This window comes from Acomys russatus, chromosome 21, assembly GCF_903995435.1.
Source record: "Acomys russatus chromosome 21, mAcoRus1.1, whole genome shotgun sequence".
NCBI classification, from domain to species: domain Eukaryota; kingdom Metazoa; phylum Chordata; class Mammalia; order Rodentia; family Muridae; genus Acomys; species Acomys russatus.
Window position 1 is genome coordinate 11,466,913 of NC_067157.1, and position 22,189 is coordinate 11,489,101.

Genomic DNA, 22,189 nt, shown 5'->3' on the forward strand with positions numbered 1-22,189 from the left:
TGATTCCATTTACATGAAGTGTCAGTTAGCGAGAAGCTTGGCCGGGGCTAAAAAGAAGTGACTGTCGCTAATGAGCACATCAAGTTTCTGGGGATGATAAAAAATGTTCTGAAGCTGGGTAATAATAAAGGTTGCACAATTATAATAATGCACCTCAATAAACTTTTAAAAAACCATTGGAACGTGCTTTTTTTTCCCCCTTCATCTATTAACACAAACCTTCTCTCTGTAAAGCAAGGCAACAAGGTAACATAATCTCCATTCACTAAATTATCAAGTTTTACATTTTCTTTGTTGATGTTTATGAATTTGGCTCAGGGCTGCAGCGATGGCTCAGTGGTGAGAAGCACATTATCGCCCCTGCAGAGGACCTGGGTTTGGTTCCCAGAACCTCTTCAGGCAGCTCACGGCTGCCTGCACACATGAGTGGACTTGGCGGCCTTCCCCGGCCTCCACGGACACCTGCACACCCACCTGCCAGCAGACAGTTCAGTCAGGTTGACAAATACAGTACAAAAACCACACTATTTGCTTACAAGTTGTTTTGATAATGATCTTCTTCTTAAACCTCAAATTACAATTATTTTCACTTTTCGTGCCTCATTCTTTCAGATCTTTGGTAACACTGAAGATTGCTGTTGGAATCAGTGTAGGCAAGGTGGAGTCTTATCTGCCACTGGCACAACATACCTGACTAATGAAATGAATTAGGGACTTGACACTCATACTCCTTTTTTAATTTCTTAAATTTTTCTATGGCCTCTCTTAACTTTTGTTTAAATAACTAGAATGTAATTTAAAACATTTTGTTATATTTAAGATTATAACCTCAAATTAAAATAGTAATGTATTCTTAGGACAATTTCTTTTTAAAATGTGATTATTCATTTAAAAATTTTAAAAAAGTTTCCTTATCCAAAATGTTTTTAATATGAGCATATACAGTAATTTTGGGACTGCCCATAAACAGGCAGTTTATGTTCCACGTAGATGAAAATTGAGAGAGGGCAGTAGAGAGAGCTGGGGTCATAGCTGACGCTAGGAAAGTTTAAAAAGAGAAATGAAGAAGCAGCATAACACTGATGAGACCAAGAAAAATAAGAAGCGCTATGTATGAATGGTTTACGATGAGTAAAATTCATTTCGGGTGAAGATATGCCAACACTCAGAAACAACTGTGATGTGCTATGCTACTTCACAACTAGTGGTTTGAACGTAAATTTCTTCACACTATAACAGAGTGTCCATAGTTTTAACAATATGCTTCATTTGGAGTGCTTGTATTTAAAGTAAGTGTGTTTGGGAGCTGGGAGACGGTTCAGTAGCTAATGTACTTACTCTTACATTTAGATGCCCAAAAACCCATGTAAGTACTAGTGGGCAGAGATGGGGATTCCAGAACAGGCTGGCTAGCAAGACTAGCCCCATCAGTGAGCTGCGGGTTTGACAGACAGACTCTGCCTCAATGAATAGGTTGAAGAGTGAATCAGGATGACTTCTGACATTGTCCTGGGGTCTCCAGATGCATGCATACACATCCCTGCTTATCCCTACACATATCAAAACATGTATATATGTATACATGCTACACACACAGAAAATAGAAAGAGAAAATAAATATTTTATTCCTAAACAACATGCTTTCACCCAATGCAGTTACATGAAAAAGTTTTCTTTCACGGCTGTTTATTTTTTATGAGGAAAAACTACAGAAAACCCACAAAACTACGTGATTTAATGTGATGCTTAATTTTTATACTCAGTGTTTACTAAATATGAAACATTCACTTCTTCAAATAAAGGGAAAAATAAAAAACCAGAAACACATTTTGATTAAAACATACATAAAAACATTTATGGTAGCACTGTTACTTACTGAAAACTGGTGTCTCACTCAGTCTCTGCGTCAAAGGCTGAAAAGCCTGACTATTTTCCATGAGGTTCAAAATTGCTTCTTCATTAATAACTGCTTCTTCTACTTCATGTCTAGTGTTACCTTAAGACGACAAAGAATATGAAAGCATTAAAGGCAATGTCCTAGGTTCTAAAAGCTATCAGCTTATACAACATAGAATTTGTATAGATGGAATATTAGCAATGTAGTGTCAGTGAAATATACTAAATAAAAATTCAATTTTAAAAAGCCACAAGAATGTTATCATCAATGACATGTGTTTTTAAAAAATAAGAATAAGAAAGGAATATGGACATGGTAACACACATCTTTAATGCCAGCAGTGGGGAGGCATACACAGGTAGTTCCCAGCCAGCCTGATGTACTCAGTGAATTCCAGTCCAGCTAGAGCTACACAAAGAGACTTTCTCAACAACAGAAACAAGCAAAAAGTCAAAACAACATGACTCTATAGATCAATAAATACTTATAAACTCTTCTGCATTTTTATTATACTTACATAGTTACAATATTCTGATGAAAATCAGTATTGAGACAGACAACGTGTTCTTGAGGTTGGGGCAAACCACTAAGATGTGAGGGGAAGGGGCTAGAGAGATGCCTCACAGTTAAGAGAACCAGCTGCTCTTTCAGAAGATCCAGCTTTTACTCCTAGCGCTCACATGACAGCTCACAATCATCTACAAGCCTTGCTGCAAAATGTCTGACGCCCCCTGCTGGCCTTCACTGGCACTGCATGCATATGGTACTCAAGGTACAGGCCCATCACCCATACACATTAAAAACACACTTTTCTAAGGATTTGAGAGAAAAATTGGGCATGGGAAAGGAAATAGCAATTTTCAGACAGTGATTGAATAAACTAACACCTGAGAAAAGTATTTCTGAACTATTAGTACTAATAAAAGTTTCTAGATAAAAAAGGATATACAAAGTCAATGAAGTTCACAAATATCAGCAATTACATATTTTTAAAAAAAAATAAAGCTTACAACTGCAATAATTTAAAAGAACTTGGACTGTAAAAAGCAAAAGACATACAACATAGAATTACAAAACGATTAAAGAACATGAAAAAACAGCAAGTAAAATGAGAACTATGCTCATGTTTGTCGATGAGCAAGTACGAAAAAGATTAAAATACTTCTTAAACGAATCCACAAAATAAAGAAAATTTCCTTAAGAGCCCAAATGGAATTCTTCACAAAAAAATAACAATGAGTCCCTTAAAGTAATATCAGGAGGCTATTTTACAGGATCAAGAGTAGATAATCTCAAGATAAGAAAGGTAAGAGCTTTTCTGACAAGGTCTGATAAAGGACAATTCAAACAGTATGAAATGGTCATAGGGAAACATAATTGTGGGGAATCTAGATTAAAAAACACTATTTAATAAACATATTGGCATGACTACTTACAGACAGACAGACACACACACACACACCACACGACATAATTAGATCTTTCTTTTTCATATAATAACTAAAGATCTGCCGGGCGCGGTGCACACCTGTAACTCCAGCACTCAGGAGGCAGAGGCAGGCAGATCTCTCTGAGTTCAAGGCCATCCTGGTCCACAAAGTGAGTCCAACACAACCAGAGCTACACAGGGAAACCCTGTCTCGAAAAACAAAAACCAAACAAAAAACAAACAAAAATAGAATTAAAGATCTTAATGGGAAAAACTAGTCCTCAACTTGACACAGCCCAGAGTCAACCAAGGAAATCAAAACCGGAGAAACGCCTTATTCAGAATAAACTGAAAACATGTCTGTGAACATTTCCTTGACTGTACTGCCCACTGTGGGTGCTGCTATCCCTGGGAGCCAGGCAGCCAGCAGTACCGCTCTGTGGGCGCGGCCCTGCTCGTGTCCCCCCCTCCCCGCCAACTCACCCCCCCCCACACACACACCATCTGTTCCTGCCTCCAGGCTCCTTCCTGCTTGAGTTACTGCCCTGACTTCTTCATTCAGTGATGAACTGATACCTGGAATGAAACAAACTCTTTTTCTCCCCAAGTTGTTTATTACAACAAAAACACAAACTAAAACGGACAGAAATTAGTCCTTGTGCTTTTCTGGGACAATGGAAGCTGCTTAGCTGTGGCTGAAAGATCGGCTGTGATTAGTTAGAGACCAGCATCACTGGGGTGAAATCTTCTGGGAAGTACAGGTCAGCACACAGAAGCCATAGTGGTGGTGGGGAAGGCTGTATATCACGCTGCCACTTGAAACTATCTCCAGCTGGCACCAGTCTTGAAGTCTTAAGCATCTGACACATGGTACTGGTTCTGAACTCATAAAAGATGCAAGATTGAAGAGGACACAGAGAGCAGCTGAGGCCTAACACTGTGTGGCAGGTTTGGAATCCCTGGAAAGACCAAGAGTGGCCACTGATGAAGCTGCAGTGTGCGGTGGAGGTCCCGGCATGCCAGGGCCATGGAATTTGCCACCAAGGAGATGACAGGTGTGGAGTGAAGCCAACGAGAGCCTATGAGACGAGCCCTGTGGGCCACAGGTGGCAGAGAAAGAGAGGCGAAATGATGTAGCCTTTGGAATCCGAGGATCACAAGGGAGTCTCAGGTGGCGGGCACTGAGCTCTGTACACTACTGGATTCTGGTTTGATTTGGTTTGACTGTAACTATGCTGTGGCTCTTCCCCTTTTGTATACAAAGGCTCACATATTTGTTTGTTTGTTTTACAGGTGCCCACAGGTAAGACAACGTGCCGGCTAGAATGAGATGGCCATCATCCTGGGCACCTGAGCGCTCTCTCCCCACCTGGAGGGTCTGTTGGGGAATGTGCTCTACTGAATGGGAACTCATCAGTTGCGAATGGGTCCGTTGATCGGGGAAGGGCTAGGGTTGTTGGAATAGCTGTGTCACTGGAGGTAGTCTCTGACATTTCAAAATCTCTCCACTCCACGTAAGCCCCCTCTCTACCCCACGCTTGTGGATCGGGATGCAAGCTTTCATCTCCCACTCCTGGACCATGCCTGCGTGCCGCTATGCTTCCTGCTACGACAGTCACGGACTCACTCTGAAACTGTAAGCCCTCAATAAACTGTTTCATCTACAAGTTGCCTTGGTACAGGAGGCTTAGGGGGCATGGCCTTGTTGTCCCTGGGGGTGACCTTCAAGGTCATTCATCATTCGGGGTTCACCTTCTCTGGGTCCTGCTTCTGAAAGGGTTGGTCTCCTAGTGAGCTTCAACTGTCAACACAGCTTACCGTGGTCTCAGGGCATTCCAATTAGGAATTGCCTAGATCCAACTGGCCTAAGGGCACATCTGAGGGGCATTTTCTTGATTTCTTATTGTTGTAGGAAAGTCTGTCCCATTGTGGGCAGTGCCACTTTGAGCAGGTTGTATAAAAAGTCTAACTGAGGAAGCCAGGGGAGCCAGCCAGTAAGGAGCTTGTCTCCGTGGCTCTTGCCTCTGCTCCGCTGTGTACCTGTTCTCATTCCCTCAGCGACGGCCTGCTCACTGGAAACGTAAGATGAAGTAAGTCCTTCCTTCTTCGAGTTGCTTTTGGTCATGGTGTTTATGACAATAGCATAAAGCAAACTAGAACATACACCTAAGCCTTAGGATAAATACTTATTAGAAATCTTTCATTACAACAGGATAGAAAAGGATTTATAAACCAAGTACAAAATCTAAACCACCAAAGATATAAGTAAACATGACGTGAAAATTGAAGACATGCAAAACAGTAAAGAATTTTAAAAAATAAGGAAGAAATAAGATGGGTAAAATAAGCTGAAAAATGGAATTATCTGCAGAGTAAGTTGTAGATATAAATTTGTCTCAAATAAATGAAAAAAGTTTTTATCTACAAAATATAAGGAACTTCTATGTAAGAGGGCAGGACTTGAGAGATGGCTAAGCAGTTATGTCCTTAATGCTCTTCCAGATGATTAGAGTTCAGTTCCCAGCAACTGTATCAGGCAGTTCACAACCTTCTAGTAACTTCATCTTGAGGGATTCAATGCTCTATTCTGGTTTCTGTGGGTACCTGTACATATTCTCTCTCTCTCTCTCTCTCTCTCTCTCTCTCTCTCTCTCTCTCTCTCACACACACACACACACACACACACACACAAAATCTTAAAAGAAAAAAGGTGAATGACCTAGCGGGAAATGAGCAATATGAAATCATTTATTAAATAATCCTTATGCCCTTTAATTTGCTTCAACTCATTGATAGTCAGAAAATGAATATTAAAATAAAAATATGACATTTCAAAGAATGGTGTATATTTTTTGTATTTCACTTATATCTATTATTTGGCACATTCAAATGTTATCAAAGGTCCTTCTGCTTAACAACTACATCTGAAACAAAATGATTAATCAACAAAACCTTCGTTATTCTCTTACCTACCAACTGTATACAAGCTGTATTTTTTGCATGCATTCTAACATCCAACTAGATTACATGTTCTATATAGAAAATCTTGCACAAAGCCATTAAGAGGGCAGAAAGTGAAAAAGATTTAGTATTTGTAGAGAAACAGGTATTAAAGTAAGATAGGCAGAGGCTAGAATGAATAAACAATGCTAAATTGCAAAATTAAGATGTTGACATAAAGCTGGGCAGGGTGGTGCACACCTTTAATCCCAGCAATTGGGGGGCAGAGGCAGGTAGATCTCCATTCCATGTTCGAGGCCAGCCTGATCTACAAAGTTCCAGGATAGCCAGGAATACACAGAGAACCCTGTCTCAAAAATCAAAAAGAAAAAAAAAATGATGTAAAAATATGTTAGTCATATTAGTAATGAGACTAAGCCTCAGTAAGATAGCATTTCATATACTCTAGAACAATTAAAGAGATAATATCAAGTGTTAAATAAAAACAGTAAATCCTAGGAAGCCTTACATAATGCTTGTGGGAAGATAAAATAGTGCACCCATCATGGAAAACAACTTGGCATTTTATTTAAAAACTAAATACAGCTGGGTGGTGGCGCACACCTTTAATCCCAGCACTCGGGGAGCAGAGGCAGGCGGATCATTGTGAGTTCGAGGCCAGCCTGGTCTACAAAGCGAGTCCAGGACAGCCAGGGGACACAGAGAGACCCTGTCTCAAAAAACCAACCAACCAAATAAACAAAAAACAAAAGCAAAACCACAAAAAAACTAAATCCAAATTTGCCACATGATCTACAAATTCCGCACACTGGTGTCTACTGTGAAATGAAAACATACCACTACGAAGACAGGCTTATCTAGGCATCGCTTTAACTCGTCCCCCACTTCCAAGGTAATCTTTATAGTAAAACTTACTTTGTAACTGGTTTATTTGCTATTATTTCTAATATTTTATAATCCATACCAACGTTATTTTTATTAGCCAGAAGTGAAGGCAACTCAAATATCTAGCAATTGATGAATGGTTTAATAAGTGCAACATCTGGTAATAAAATGGAATGAAATATTGATAATTACCAAGCACAGATAAAACCCTGAAAGTATTTGCTAAGTGAAAGAATAAAAAGCTCATATTGTATGATTTTATTTTTGTGACATATCTAGGATTATAGACAGACAAGAATCTAAGGACGTTAGAGCTGGGAAGGGCCATGACTGCCAGTAAGGAAGCCTGTAAGATGATGGACTCGATTATGAAGTAATTACGTGGTTAAAATGAGTGAATTTTATGCTATGTAAATTATCTCTCAATTAGCTGTTTAAAAATACAATTATTTTAAAATGTAAAAGCAAGTTGTTCAATCTATGCCAAGAATGACATCACTTGTATAAACTTTAACAAGTTAAGCAACAGTACATAATGTGGATAAATTGTCACAAATTTTTACATAATAACACTTTATAGAAACTTTAGCATGGTGTTTATCTTTAGAGATGTAGACAGGGTAAAAGAACAGGAAATAATTTTTGTTATATCCATATTTATTTTTTAGGAGAAAGATAAACAAACAAGGAACCAGCCAAATACTAAGTGTCCAACACAATAACATTTTCGTATTTTTTGTGTTTAATTGAAAAGCTAACCAGATACTCTCACCTTTGCTCAGACCTGTGTCTTTGTGGACTTCTATCATGTTGGCTGGTGAGCATGGAAGCATTTCAGGAGAAAGAATCTCAGAGTGCAAAGTTAATTCAGCAGAGAACTCTTGGGATCCATTGTTGTAATCCACAGATCCTGACAGTGTTCTGCTTAATTAAAACATAACTTTTAATAACAAACCATATAGCAAAACAATGAAATTAGCTTTGAGATCTATAATAAATAATCACTTACACAGAGAAGTCATTCTGTTTGAGAATTTCTTGAAGTCTCTTCTGAAATTTTTTTTCACTTTCTGTTGCTGGCACAAATCTGCAATCTTTAAATTTGAAAAGTGCATTAGGCAGCAAATGAATGAAATACTTTTCTACTCTTCTTAAAGGAGTTTTGAAAATCATAGCAATGTATCTTTCTCCTAACCTATATTCTACCACCCACATGCAGTCCTGTTTTACAAATGAGAAACAGATGTAATTAAACAATGAAATTAAGAACTTCATCACTTCAAGTTTAAGTTCTGTAACTATAGCTTAAAACAAAATAGACACACACACACAAAAACAAAAAACAAAAAGCAGTGTTCCCTATTCATAAACACATCATGCACTTTGAAATTAGAAACCTCCTCCTTTGTAAAATATATTTCTATTTTAAAGGATATAAAAAGAGACACTAATTTTATCAAAACATTTTTGGCACTCTAGATATTACAGTGAAATTTGAAATTTTTCATTGGATTTTGTAGAGACTTATTACAATATTTGTTTTCTAAGTTGTCCTTTATACTTTTAGTTCTATCTTTAAAATTCTGCTGTATCCATGGTATTTTGAGCCCTCAAATTCTTTCTGAATGCAGCAACATTTAATAGTAAATGATTATTTTCCTCAGAGTTGCACATAATGATCAAGGTAAGAGTATATATGACAGCTTCAGAAAGCAGTGAGGACAGTATCTCATGGCTGACACTTCAGAGCAGAACAGATACAGTCTTATTGTGAAATAAACAAGACAAGAATATACTAGAGGGTGAAAAGGGAAAAACAAACTATTGTGGCAATAAGGTACAACACAGAAAAACCAAAAAAGAACACACACACACACACATACACACACACACATACACACACACACATACAGAGAGAGAGAGAGAGAGAATAAAGTGGTATTTTAGAGATAATTATGAAGATTTATTGATTATATAGCAATGACAATTAGAAATACATAGAAAAATTAAGACATAACCTTTAGTGCTAAGGGAACACTCAATGACTATTCCGTTAAAAATGTTTCCTCAGACCATTAGAGCATTGTGAGTCTTGTACCTTGTGATTCAGGCTGGCTAATTTGAGAACTTTCATTCCTGTCTCTTCGCCGTTGCTTTTCATCTTCCCATATGGCCTGCAGCCCAGGGTTCCCACCAATTTGAGCTGCAATCACAACAATACAAGGGTCAAAGTGAAAAGTTCTTGTTATAAACTTTAATAAGTACTTTTGGGGTTGGAGGACGGGTAGTCTTACTGTGTATCCCCGACTCATTATGTAACCCTGGCCTGGGACCCAGAGACACACCTGCCTCTCTCTCCTCAGTGCTGGGATTAAAGGCATGCGCCACCATGCCCAGAAAAACACTTAGTGTGTGTACTATAATGGACAAATTATCCCAATTCTAAGTTTATAATGCTGCTTCCTTTTTAGTTTTTTTCCCTAATGACTGAAAAAAAAAAAAACTACCAAGTAAATAAAATCCAAATGTCTGATGCCTGATAAGAGATAATAAGTCTAAAGCTTCCCTCCATGGTATATAACCTGCAGAAAAAAACAATTAAAAGGCAGAGTATGTGAAATTATGTTAAACTAGCTAATTTTATTTAGTGTCGTTTATTTTAATTACATATTTAGGTGAACAGTAATGTGAATGGAAACACAAATGAGCAAAATGACTATCTATTGTGATTAAATATGAAATGTCCTCTTTAGAGTCATCTGTTGAAGCCTTGGTCCCAGACTGATGGCTACATTTAAGAAGTGACTGGACTTCGAGGGCAGCAAGTTAACTGATGAATTAAACCAGTCCATTTAGAGCTGAGGGGGCTGAGGGGGTGGGCACAGCTGGAAGAAGCACATCACAGAGAGTGGAAGTGCGGCAGGGTTCATCTTGTCTGCAGCCTAGCTTTCATGAGGAGTTGCTCGGCATGCCCTTCTGCCACGAGGTACTCTCTTACCATAGGCCTGGAAATGACAGAGCCAGACAACCGAGGGCTGAGACCTCTGAAACGGAGCAGCCCAAAGAACTCTTTCCTGGAGATGGTTTCTGCAGTGCTTTGTCAATGCAACAGAAAGCCGGCCAGCATACCCTCCCAGCAGAAACAAAGAGTGACCGTCCAAGTCCCTTGCCTTCCCCTTCTTCTTCTGGTATATACCACCTTACTTCTCTGGTAACGCCTCTTCTCTTCTACTTTCGTCATTACAGTTTACAAGTAAAGCTACATATTAAGAATAACTGTGTGCATACCCTCAATGTCCAGCCTATTTAAGATATCAGCAGCTACAGCATCCACTTCTAGTTCACATGTACTCAGAGGTTCAACACCTTCCAGCAATAAAGAACTGTAAAGAAAGGATATCAATAAATAATTAGCACAAACATCCCAAACTGTCATTGCTGTTGCTGGGATCTGAGAGTCTTCTTATGCAGCAATGCATGCTTTGGTAGTAATGAGAAAACCTGAGGACAGTAAATGAATTCATGATTATTCATGATACTATGTGTATGTAATAATAACAGGATAGGAAAAATTATAAGGTTAACCTATTTAAACCATTTAAAATGTAGTCTACATATTCTGAATCATATTTTATAAATAAGGAATATTTAATGTTTAGCATGTGGTTCTGGTAAAAAAAAGATGTTTAAGACAACGGAGGGACAACACAAGGATTTGTTAAAAATATAAATATTTTAAATAAGTTGCCTAGAGGCATTCCCCTCCCCCCATAATCATATATGATTTTCAGAGAAGGGAAGGTGAGCATACTGAAAAGTGGGTAAATGATATTCACAATTCCTCTTGCCCTGAGCTACTGCTAAGGTGGAGGCGCTTGAAAATTCTTCTCAACTGATAAAGTGATAGCCACATCAACAGTCACCAGTGAGTTACAGCTGGCAGAAGTGACAACAGTGACTTTTGATGAGAACTACAGGTTTTCACTAATGCTCTTTCACTTGAAAACACCGGTTAGTTGGCTTTTTTTTAACCTTCAGAACCACTGAAAAGAAAATTATGAAGATACCATGTAAATGGCCATTTGTCCCAGAATGCACAGAACCCTGGTGCAGATTATAACTTGTCCTAACTTAATACCTCATACTAAATGAAAACAAGAGATCAATACCTTTACTTGTGATTAGGGGATGCATATTTTAGTAACATTTTATTGGGTCTTATTTTACTGAGTAGAATTGGTACATACATAAAACTTTCATGTTTTGACCACACTGGCTAACCTTGGTATTTCATCCTCTTCCCACCTACACAAAGCACCCGCAGAAGACTTTCCTGATAACTGGTCCTTGAACAATCCAGTTGCATGTGATGTATCACCTAGAAAAAGAAAGGTAAATTTATTTTTTTAAAGGTAAATTTAAATAAATCTTACTTTTTATTTTATCTAATCAATCCATCTATCTACGCCTCTCATTACAGGGCCTTGGCTGACCCAGAACTCACTACATAGATTAGGATAGTCTCAACTCAAAAGCCTGGCAGACTTTGCATCCTGAGTGCTGGGACTGAAGGCCTGAGCCACTGTATGTGGCAAATTATATCTATAATTCATATAAAACTATCTTCTTTGTAAAATAATTTATAAATCATGTAAGAATATCAAAATATTATATCTTAAAGATTCCTGATACACAGGATTATATACACAGTTGAGAGCAGTAATTCTAAACTAAGAGGAGAAAAAAAAAGCATTGCAATGAATTGATTTGAGAAACAGTTATAAAGTTTGATAGTATAAAAGTATCATATATCTAAATGTTCAGATAAGTATAATTAACATCTCATTAAAAAATAAAGAACTCGCCGGGTGTGGTAGCACATGCTTTAATCGCAGCACTTGGGAGGCAGAGGCAGGCAGATCGCTGTGAGTTTGAGGCCAGCCTGGTCTACAAAGTGAGTCCAGGATGGCCAAGGCTACACAGAGAAACCCTGTCTCAAAAAAAAAAAAAAACCTACATGATTTTAGAGTTCAAATTGCTACAGTACTCTGAGCCTCAACAAAATTCAAGTGAAAATTTTACAGAAATTGAACATATAATTTGATCTCAATGTACAAGCAAGAGCACACAATGTATTCCAGGAAGAACATAGCAGTGATATTAATAACATCACTGATGATGAGTTCCTCTATTTAGTGAGCACCTTAATTGTCTCATACTTTTAGTCTCTATGAATAAAGTTGCTGTAAAAATATGTATTAAGATCTGAGCAGATCTGCACCTGAGCAAACACAAGGAGAACAATGGCGAGTGTGTGATTCATGTTTAAGACTCTATGAAATCTTGTTCCAAATGACTACTATTTCACCTATGCCATCTTCAGCCAATGGCCTGAACCCAGGTGGGCTATTTGTGCTCCACCCCTTTGCTGCTCTCAATTCTGGTCGCCTGTGTCTTGGAAAGTTTGCCTTGGACAGCCACCTCCTCTTGGCCTGTCTTCCTCCCTTGAAGCCTGCCACACCCCAGTCTGACCTCCACCAGGGGCGTCCTAACCACCCCATGTGACTTAGAGTCCAGAGCCTTGCCAGCTGCCTGACCAGACTCTCCTCTTCCCCCACCTGGCTTTGAGACTCAGGACCCATCCATACCAGCAGATAAGCTTTTCCAGGCTCCTTAGCCAAAGAGCTAAAGACTGAAGCGGAGAAACAGAAGAGTCAAGATAGAGGCTTCTCCTATTGAGATCCAATTCTCCTATGAATTATAGCCCCTTCCTTAACATTGTAAACACCTCTGCTGAAAGGTGACATAAACAAAACCAAACCAAAACAGGAAAAACTTAATGAACAAAACTCCAAATGTGCAAATACCAACACAGAAACAAAATTCATGAAAAAATCCAAAGTAACACTTATCACCCCCAAACATAAAACTCTCATAAGTAATGGACAGAAAAGGTCATGGGAGAACTCACACACACACAACTCAAAGAAGAGAAAGACAACAATGAATGAAGTAAGAGGTCAATCCAAGCGTGGAAATTGTTTGACTTTTTTAAAGAATACCAAAACTGAAATGATGCTAGAATTGAAAACATCAATAAGCCAATTACAAATTTCAGTGGAAAGCCTCACCAACAAAATGGATCATGTTGAAAACAGACTCAGGGATGAAAGACAGTATTGGAATCAAATTCCTGAATAAAGGTCAATGAAAAAAATCAGAACATGGGAGAATCTGGGGACACCATGAAAACAACAACCCTTTGAAATTTGAGCATAGGAGAACATCTTCAATAGAATCACAGATGGAAATTTCTCAAGCCTAGAGAAAGAGGTGCCTAGGCACGAAAAGCCTACAGAACACCATAGACAAGACCAGAAAACAAATACTCCATGGCATATGACAGCTAAAATATTAAAAACACAGAATAAAGAAAAGGTATTGAAGGCTACAAGGGAGAAAGGCCCAGTAACTTGTTCAGTTGGGCCTCTTAGAGCACCCGATTCTGTAACAGAAGCTTTTAAAGCCAGCGAGCCATGGGAAGATATATTCCAACTCTTGAAAAACCAAAGTTGTCAACTTAGACTATTACACTCAGCAAAATTATCTGTTTAAATTTAAGGAGAAATAACTTTCCATGATAAAACAGATGAAAGGAATTTTTAACTACAAAGCAAGCCCTACAAAGGATAGTAGAAAAAAATAACTTAATTTTAAAGAGAAAGATAAACATACCTAACAAATCACAGGAAACAAATAGTGCCAGTACAGGCAATCAAAAGAGATCCTAGAAAACACCACAAAACCAATAAAATGATAAGAATTAATACACCTTTCAATAGCAGCTCTGACCATTAATAATCTCAATTCCCTAATAAAAAAAAAAAAAAAACTCAGAGCAACAGACTGGATTAGAAAACAGGGTCCATCTTTGTTGCTTCTAGGAAATATACCTCACCAACAAAGACAGACATCGCCTGCAGGGGAAAGATGACGGAAAAAAGATATTGTGAGCAAATAGAACTAAGATACAAGCAGGAGTAGCTATTCTAATATTTAACAAAAAATAGACTTCAAGCCAAAATCAGTTGGAAGATATAAAAAGAGACACTTACTACACGTTAAAGGGAACTCCACCAACAGAATACTACGGCCCTAACTAAGACTCACTAAACAAGACACTCAGTTTCATAAGGACTGTAGAGTAACCTCAACACAGTGATTCCGGGTGATTTCAACACCCTACTCTCATCAACAGTCAGGCCATCTGGAAATTAAACAGAGAACCCAGGAGCTACATTATAAAGTTTTCTACCCAATCACTATAGGATACACACTCTTCTCAGCAGGTGATAGTACCTGCTGGTGGATGAAATCAACCACATATTAGGACATAAAGCAACTTTCAACAAATATAAAAAAATCTAAAATCATATCCTGCCTTCTATCTGGCCACAGTGGAAGAAAGCTGGATTACCAACAACAGAAAATTCACAAACAAAAAACTACTGAATAACTGGGTAAAGAATGAAATCAAGAAGGAAGATTAAAAATTTCTAGAAATGAATGAAATGAAAACACAGAATTCCAAAATCTGTCCCTGTCCTACGAGGGAATTTTATAAAACTAAGTGCCCACATCAAAACTCTGCGAGGTCTCTAATTAATAAACTAATGATGTATCTAACAAGACCCCAAAACAGTAGACAGGTAGAAAAAAAAATCAAATAAAGGTTGAAATTAGGAAACAGAAAAGAATCAATGAAATGAAAAGTCAATTCTTTAAAAAGATGAATTAGACTGACAAACCATTAGTTAAATTAACCAAAACGAGATGACGTGAACCAATGAAGCTAAGGATGTAAGTGGAGACACAACAGATGCAGAAATAAGAGAATTATAAGGACTTGAAAATTATAATCTGTTTCATTAAACTAGAAAATCTCAAATAAATTGGTGAATTTCTAGATATACAGGGCCTACTAAAGCTAAATTAAGATGAAATAAAAATTAAATAGATCTATGAAATACAAATAGCAATAATTAAAAATCTCCTGACTAAAAATAACGCCAGGGCCAGATGGATGTAGCAGAGAATTCTACCAGAGCTTCAAAGACTATCTACACTCCTCAAATTACTCCACAAAAAGTGAAAGGACATTTCCAAATACTTTTTACAAAGCCACTATTAACTTGATAGAAAAACCATACCAACCTCCCTCAAAAAATTATATATACAAGGCAACAAAAATTCTCAATAAAATACTTGCAAACTGAATTTTTAAAAAACACCCAAAATACTGTCCATCATAATCAAATTCCTCACAGACATGCAAGGATGGTTCAAAATACAGTAAAGATAATCCACCAAATAAGCAGACTTAGCAAGTATATGATCATCTCGTTAGATGCAGAAAAAGCCTCGGATGACATCCAATATCCCTTCATGATAAAATTCCTAGAGAATCTAAGAAGGCAGGGGGCATATCTCAGCATAATAAAGCAAGCCCACAGGCAACATCTTGTTAAATGAAGAAAAACTCAAATGAAAATCCACTAAAACCAGGAGAAGACAAAAATGTCCACTGTCTCCATTTCTATGCAAGTCTTTGTTACAGAAATAAATCAAGTCAAGGAGAGAATGAGGATACAAATAGAAAAGGAAGAAATAAAAGCATCCTTATTTTCAGATGTGATTTTATATATACAAAACCCTAATGACTCCACCAGAAACACAATTGATAAACAGCCAGGCAAAATAGCAGAGTACAAAAATAACACACAAAAATCAGTAGCCCTCCTACACAGATGATAAACATATCAATTAAGAAATTAGAGAAATAATTCCATTGACAATAGCCTAAAAAATATGTAGAGACACACACACACACACACACACACACCTGGAGAGATGGCTCAGAGCTTAAGAGCACTCACTGACTGCTCTTCCAGAGGTCCTGAGTTCAATTCCCAGCAACAACATGGTGGCTCACAGCCATCTATAATGTGATCTGATGCCCTCTACTGGCCTGCAGTTGTACACAGGCAGAGCACTGTATACATAATAATAAATAAATAAATCTTTAAAACACACACACACACACACGTATGTATGTATATGTGTATCTTGGGGCTTGAGAGATATCTCAGTGGTTAAAAGCACTTTCTGTTCTTGTAGTAAACCTGAGTTTAGTCCCCAGCACTCACATTGGAGCTCTCAACCACCCTTAATTCCAGTTCCAGGAGATTTAACACTCTCTTCTGGCCTCTGCAGGCACCAGGAACACACATGGTACACACACTTAAGTATAGGCAAAACATGTGCATTCATAAAATAAAATTAAATAAGCCTCTAAAATTATATATTAGAATAAATCTAAGGTAAAAAACTTGTAGAATGAAAACTGAAAAAGAAAAAAAACAAAAGACACTGAAAAAGAAACTGGAGAGGACATCAGAAGATGGAGAGACCATCCATGCCTATAGACTGGCAGGAAACACAGGAAAATTTGTATCTGTACTTTCTTCATTCCCTCACTGTCCTGACCAAAGGTTCCAGGATCCAAGGCACTTGGGACATGGCAGTGAATTGATGGAGCTAAAACAATCATCCTGAGTTATTCTGGGTATGCTGAATACCTAGACCTAGAATGACAAATATTGTTTTCTCTCATTTATGGATGTTACTGAATTTTCAGATATGTTTGTTCGGTTTGGAATACCCACAGAAGTCAAAAAGGGGCTAGAGTGGGGAGGGAGATAGAATGCAGTGGTGTAGCAGGTTAAAGCAAAACAGAACAGAAAGGATTGAATGGGAAGAGGGTGGAATGCTGAGATACAGGAGGGACTATGGGTAACGTCTTAGTAACTGTTTTATTGCTGCGAAGAGACACCATGATGAAGGAAACTCCTTTTTTGGGGGGAGGGGGTTTCAAGACAAGGTTTCTCTGTGTAGGCTTGGCTGTCCTGGACTCACTTTGTAGACCAGGCTGGCCTTGAAGTCACAGCGATCTGCCTGCCTCTGCCTCCCGAGTGCTGTGATTAAAGGCGTGCGCCACCACGCCTGGCTCGGAAACTCTTATAAAAGCAATGTTTAACTGGGCTGGTTCACAGTTCAGAAGCTTATCCATTACCACCGTGGCAGGGAGCACTGCAGCATGCAGGCAGACATGGTGCTGGGGAAGGAGCTCAGAGTTCTGCATCCTGATCTGTAGGCAGAAGCAGACTGGGCCTGGCTTGGGCTTCTGAAACCTCAACGTCCACCCCTAGTGTCACACTTCCTCAACAAGGCCACACCTTCTAATTTTTCCATTCCTTTCAAATAGTTCCACTCCCTGGTGACGAAATATTCACATGCATGAGGAGCCTATAGGGCCATTCTTACTCCAACCACCATAGAGAGGGAAAACTAAGACTACAATATTTCAAAAAGTCACAAGACGCTTCCTTAAATACATACATACATTATACACACACACACACACACACACACACACACACACACACACACACACACACACACACAGGGTCATCCCATAACAGGGCAACAGGATCCCTACTAACCACCTCAGAATAACAAATACAAAGCCCAGAGCCAGGAATGGGTTACTTCTTTTGGAGTTGTTACCACGTGAGATCCGATAGCCAGCAGACTTGGAGAATAATGCTAGTAGCAGTTCGAGATGACAGAGGCATGGCTTGTGAAATTCCAGAGGACCGTTTGAGAGCCCCTTAAAGACTATCAGGGGTATTTGTGTGATATATTTGGATTATAGGGATTGCCAATGCTCTTGATTGCTCTCTAGAACTTAAGGTAAGGCCCTATTGCTAAACATATCACATACTTGACTCAGAACACAGGGAAATCAAGCTGTTATCTGCCTAGAAGCTTTATCCTTATTGGCTAAATTTCATAATGCTGCAGGGTGCTAAGCTACAGGAAGAAAACAGTAATCAACAATCTTACTTAGCTATGAATACAGCAAATTATAAAAATAATCACTCCACTGGTACAACAGTAGCACAAATGCCCTAAGAGCAACCCATTCGGTTTCTGGTTGTATTTAAGGCTTGCTCCCCAAGTTGAAATCCATACCTAGCATAAACATCAGAGACTTGAACCTGTGGCTAGACAGGCCATAGGTCCTGAGAAAGAATCTACCATTACTCTGCTAAATGGGCATAATATTAGACAGAATCCTATTGGTTTATAATTATATCCATAGATTAGCACTACAACTGTCAACTCTCATCAGAGAAACTTCATTTTGCAGTAGATAGTGATTAACACAGAGGCTCACAACAAGTCAAGGTGCAGAGAGTAAGAGACTGTGGAATGCACAGACCTAAATGGGACACCTGCATCATACCCCCTCTTCCGAAGGCTCAGGGATCACTGCAGGAAAGACTGTGGGAAAATTGTAAGACTCCAAAGCAGTGGAGTACTACAGAGAGTCAGTGTTTTCTAGACACAGTGGGACAGTTGCATGTATAAATTCACAGCAGTAAAGACATCATGCACAGGGCTGGAGAGATGGCTCAGAGGTTAAGAGCACTGTCTGCTTTTCCAAAGGTCCTGCGTTCAGTTCCCAGAAACCACATGGTGGCTCACAACCATCTATAATGAGATCTCATGCCCTCTTCTGGTGTGCAGGTATACATGTGGATAAAATACTATATAAATAATAAATAAATCTTAAAACAAAACCATCATGCCCAAAACCTATGCAAGCTCAAGCCAGGCAAAATTCTAGCATGGAGAGGGGAGCTGAACAGAGGAGCTCTAGCTATGAAGCTACTGACGACTAACAGCTGCTGGGGAGAGGAAAGTCAGTTTTCTGTAAGAGTATTGTCCCTTACAGCCTAACCGCACTCCAGTGACGGCCGTACACCTCAGATCATAAGGGCAGCACAAACTGTGGTTGATGAGATAAAAAAAAGAGGGCACAAAGTTGGACGGGGAGGAAAGAGAATGTGGATCTGGGAGGCATGGGAGAAGAAGTAAATATGATTTGAATACATTGTACAAAATTCTCAAAGAACTAATAAATGGGAACTATCTGGTTTTATTTCATGTGTATGAGTCTGTATGTGTTCCACATGTGTGCCTGGTGCCAACAGAGGAGGAAAAAAAGGAACTGGATTCTTAGAACTGGAGTTAAGATTGTTGTGAACTGTATGTGGGTGCTGGAAACTGACCTTGGGTGCTAGGTAAGAGAAGTGTTCTTTTTTTTTTTAAGATTTATTTATTTATTATGTATACAGATTTTTGCTATAGATGGTTGTGAGCCAACATGTGGTTGCTGGGAATTGAACTCATGACCTTTGGAAGAGCAGTCAGTGCTCTTACCCTCTGAGCCATCTCTCCAGCCCAAGAGAAGTGTTCTTAACTGCTGTGTCATCTCTTCAGCCCTAACTTTTCATGTTTTAAAATGTGTTTTAACTAACAAAATCCAACTTAGCATTTTTTTTCCTCATGGATATTGTATCTAAAATGTCCCTTTAAAATTCAAGGTTGGGTAGATTTTCATCTAAAATATTTGATAGTTTATATTTTACATATCTGTGATGCATCTTAATGTTTTAAAGATGTATAACTCATCTGGGATGGTGGTACAGGCCTGAAATCCCAATCAAGGCAACAGAGGTAGGAGGAGTATTGCAAGTCCAACACCTACATAGGCTACAGACCGAGTTCATGACCAGCCTGGACAACTTAAGAGACCCTGCATCAAAATGAAAAGTAAAACAAAGAAGGATGTGGCTTGGTGGTAGAATGCTGGTCTAGGGTACACAGACCTCGATTCAATATTTACACACACACACACACACACACACACACACACACACACACACACAGTGCCTCTCCTCTCCTCTTCTTCTTCTTCTTCTTCTTCTTCTTCTTCTTCTTCTTCTTCTCTCTCTCTCTCTCTCTCTCTCTCTCTCTCTCTCTCTCTCTCTCTCTCTCTCTCTCTCTCACCCCCATCTCTCTCAGTATAAACCAATAAACTGTATGTCCTGATGCAATTCTAGTAGTAGTTCTGAAGTGACTGTTCTCTCTCCATCTCTCCACAGAATTACCACAGTGCCACTGTGAAGGGTGAGGTGACCACATGTGAGCTGTTTCACGTGTGGACCTACTTCTGGGTTCCACAGTGTTATCCTTTCACAAAGAAGCTAATAGGCAGTCAAGCCTCATCCTTCCTGACATGATTTTTTTCTTAGTGATTCTTAGGACCTAAGGAGAACTATTTATTTGGATAACCTCGTTTCTTATGAGAGCTTTTATATTACTCTAAGTCACTGAGATGAGAAAGAATAATGTCATTAAAACTTTAGGTTATTATTTCCTAATATAATTTAGAAATAAATGAATTATTTTAGTTTTTGAAGAGAAGTAATAGACTAGGTTCAAGGCATTAATCTTTATTCATTTAAAATGCAGTATGTAGTATATGTTGTCACTACAAAATATTTTCTTTCTAAGAGAATTTTTATTGCACCTAAATTGTTCCACATAAGGATATTATTAACAGTTGGAGAGCCAAAAAATAATTTTAAAAGAACACTAGTGAATATAACATTGTATAGTATAACTCTGCACATAACTTGATAAAGATTAAAAATGATAATTTTTTCCATAGTCACCAATAATGAAAACATCTGAATTCTTTGCTGATTTGGGTTGTGTCCTCTAGATTTTACTTACAGAGACTAGTTTTAATTATACTGTAGTACATTGGGGACTGAACACTTACTTGAATATTAAGAGAGTGTGCCCAAGGGAGGATCTGTACTCACTTCTTTTTTTTTTTTTTTTTTTTTAAATTTTGGTTTTTTGAGACAGGGTTTCTCTGTGTAGCCTTGGCTGTCCTGGACTCACATTGTAGACCAGGCTGGCCTCAAACTCACAGGGATCCGCCTGCCTCTGCCTCCCGAGTGCTGGGATTAAAGGTGCGCGCCACCAGCTTGCACTCACTTCTTAAACCAGGTGTAAGTCTATTACCAGATTAGTACCACCTTAGATCACATTCTAGATTTGAGACTGTTCTAGTCCCAGGAGATCCAAACTGGATTGAACGTCTAAAGAGTGTTCCAGTTGTCCATCTGTGTTCAATTTGAGTGTATCTGATGATGGTCCTACCTTCTGGAGCTTCCTCCTGCCAGGCAGACCTTGATTTGGCTCTCTCTTATAATCAGTACTGCTGCCTCAAAGAAAATTCTAAATTTCCCATGATGAACAAATAGCCTCAAAACAAAAGTTATCCTTACTACACTACTGTCTCTTTTGGTCTGAACTTTCTATATTTGCAAATTTTTTGGTGTATTTACTATTGCTTGAATATTACCTGGTTTTTAAATGATTTTTCAAAAAAAAAGAGATTGACTTCAAAATATAGCCCATTATTCATGGTTATAAAAATAAGTTTGGGTATAATAGAAAAAAATGGGAAGAAACTAAACCAAAGGAGAATGATTAGTAAACTAGAAACAAAAATGCTGATCCCTAGCTGAAAAAGGATGGGAATGAGGGAAGAAAACATGACAATCAGAAAGTACAGTTTGGCTGAATGAAAACTGTCCTTTCCATTTTGTTCTAAAAGAAACAGAAAGGAAGAAGAAATAACACAATAGGTAAAGTGTTTTCCTATACAAGTACATGTGTCTAAATGTGTACACACACACACACAAACACATGTATGTAAAGGAAACCTGAACTTTACTCCCAGGCATATGCTCAAAAGAAAAATTTTGTACACAAGTGTTTGAAATAGCATTGTTAACGAGAGTCAAAACAGGAAAACCGTCCAAATGACCATCTGCTGATGGAGACAAAAACTGTAGGTCATACACACACGAGATCATGACTGTGTCTCTAAAGGAATGAAATACTGATATATGACACATGGACTGCCGTTAAGAATATGAGATTAAGGAGAAAAACAATGTTCCCATATTGTACAAGTGTACAAACCCTCAATATACAGGATAGGGACCTACCAGAAACAGAAAGCTGGT

At 38.4% G+C, this 22,189-nt stretch overlaps 1 protein-coding gene across 1 annotated transcript in view; it reads right to left on the reverse strand.

Annotated features, from left to right (window-relative positions):
• The window catches only part of Rev3l (REV3 like, DNA directed polymerase zeta catalytic subunit), a 138,874-nt gene that overhangs the window by 68,432 nt on the left and 48,253 nt on the right, over positions 1–22,189 (reverse strand). The window contains exons 5-10 of the mRNA XM_051164469.1: positions 11,454–11,550; positions 10,461–10,555; positions 9,271–9,375; positions 8,182–8,266; positions 7,945–8,093; positions 1,877–1,996 (exon numbers count right to left, since the gene is read on the reverse strand). Coding sequence (XP_051020426.1) covers positions 1,877–1,996; positions 7,945–8,093; positions 8,182–8,266; positions 9,271–9,375; positions 10,461–10,555; positions 11,454–11,550 — 651 coding nt within the window. The remainder of the gene's footprint in view (positions 1–1,876; positions 1,997–7,944; positions 8,094–8,181; positions 8,267–9,270; positions 9,376–10,460; positions 10,556–11,453; positions 11,551–22,189) is intronic.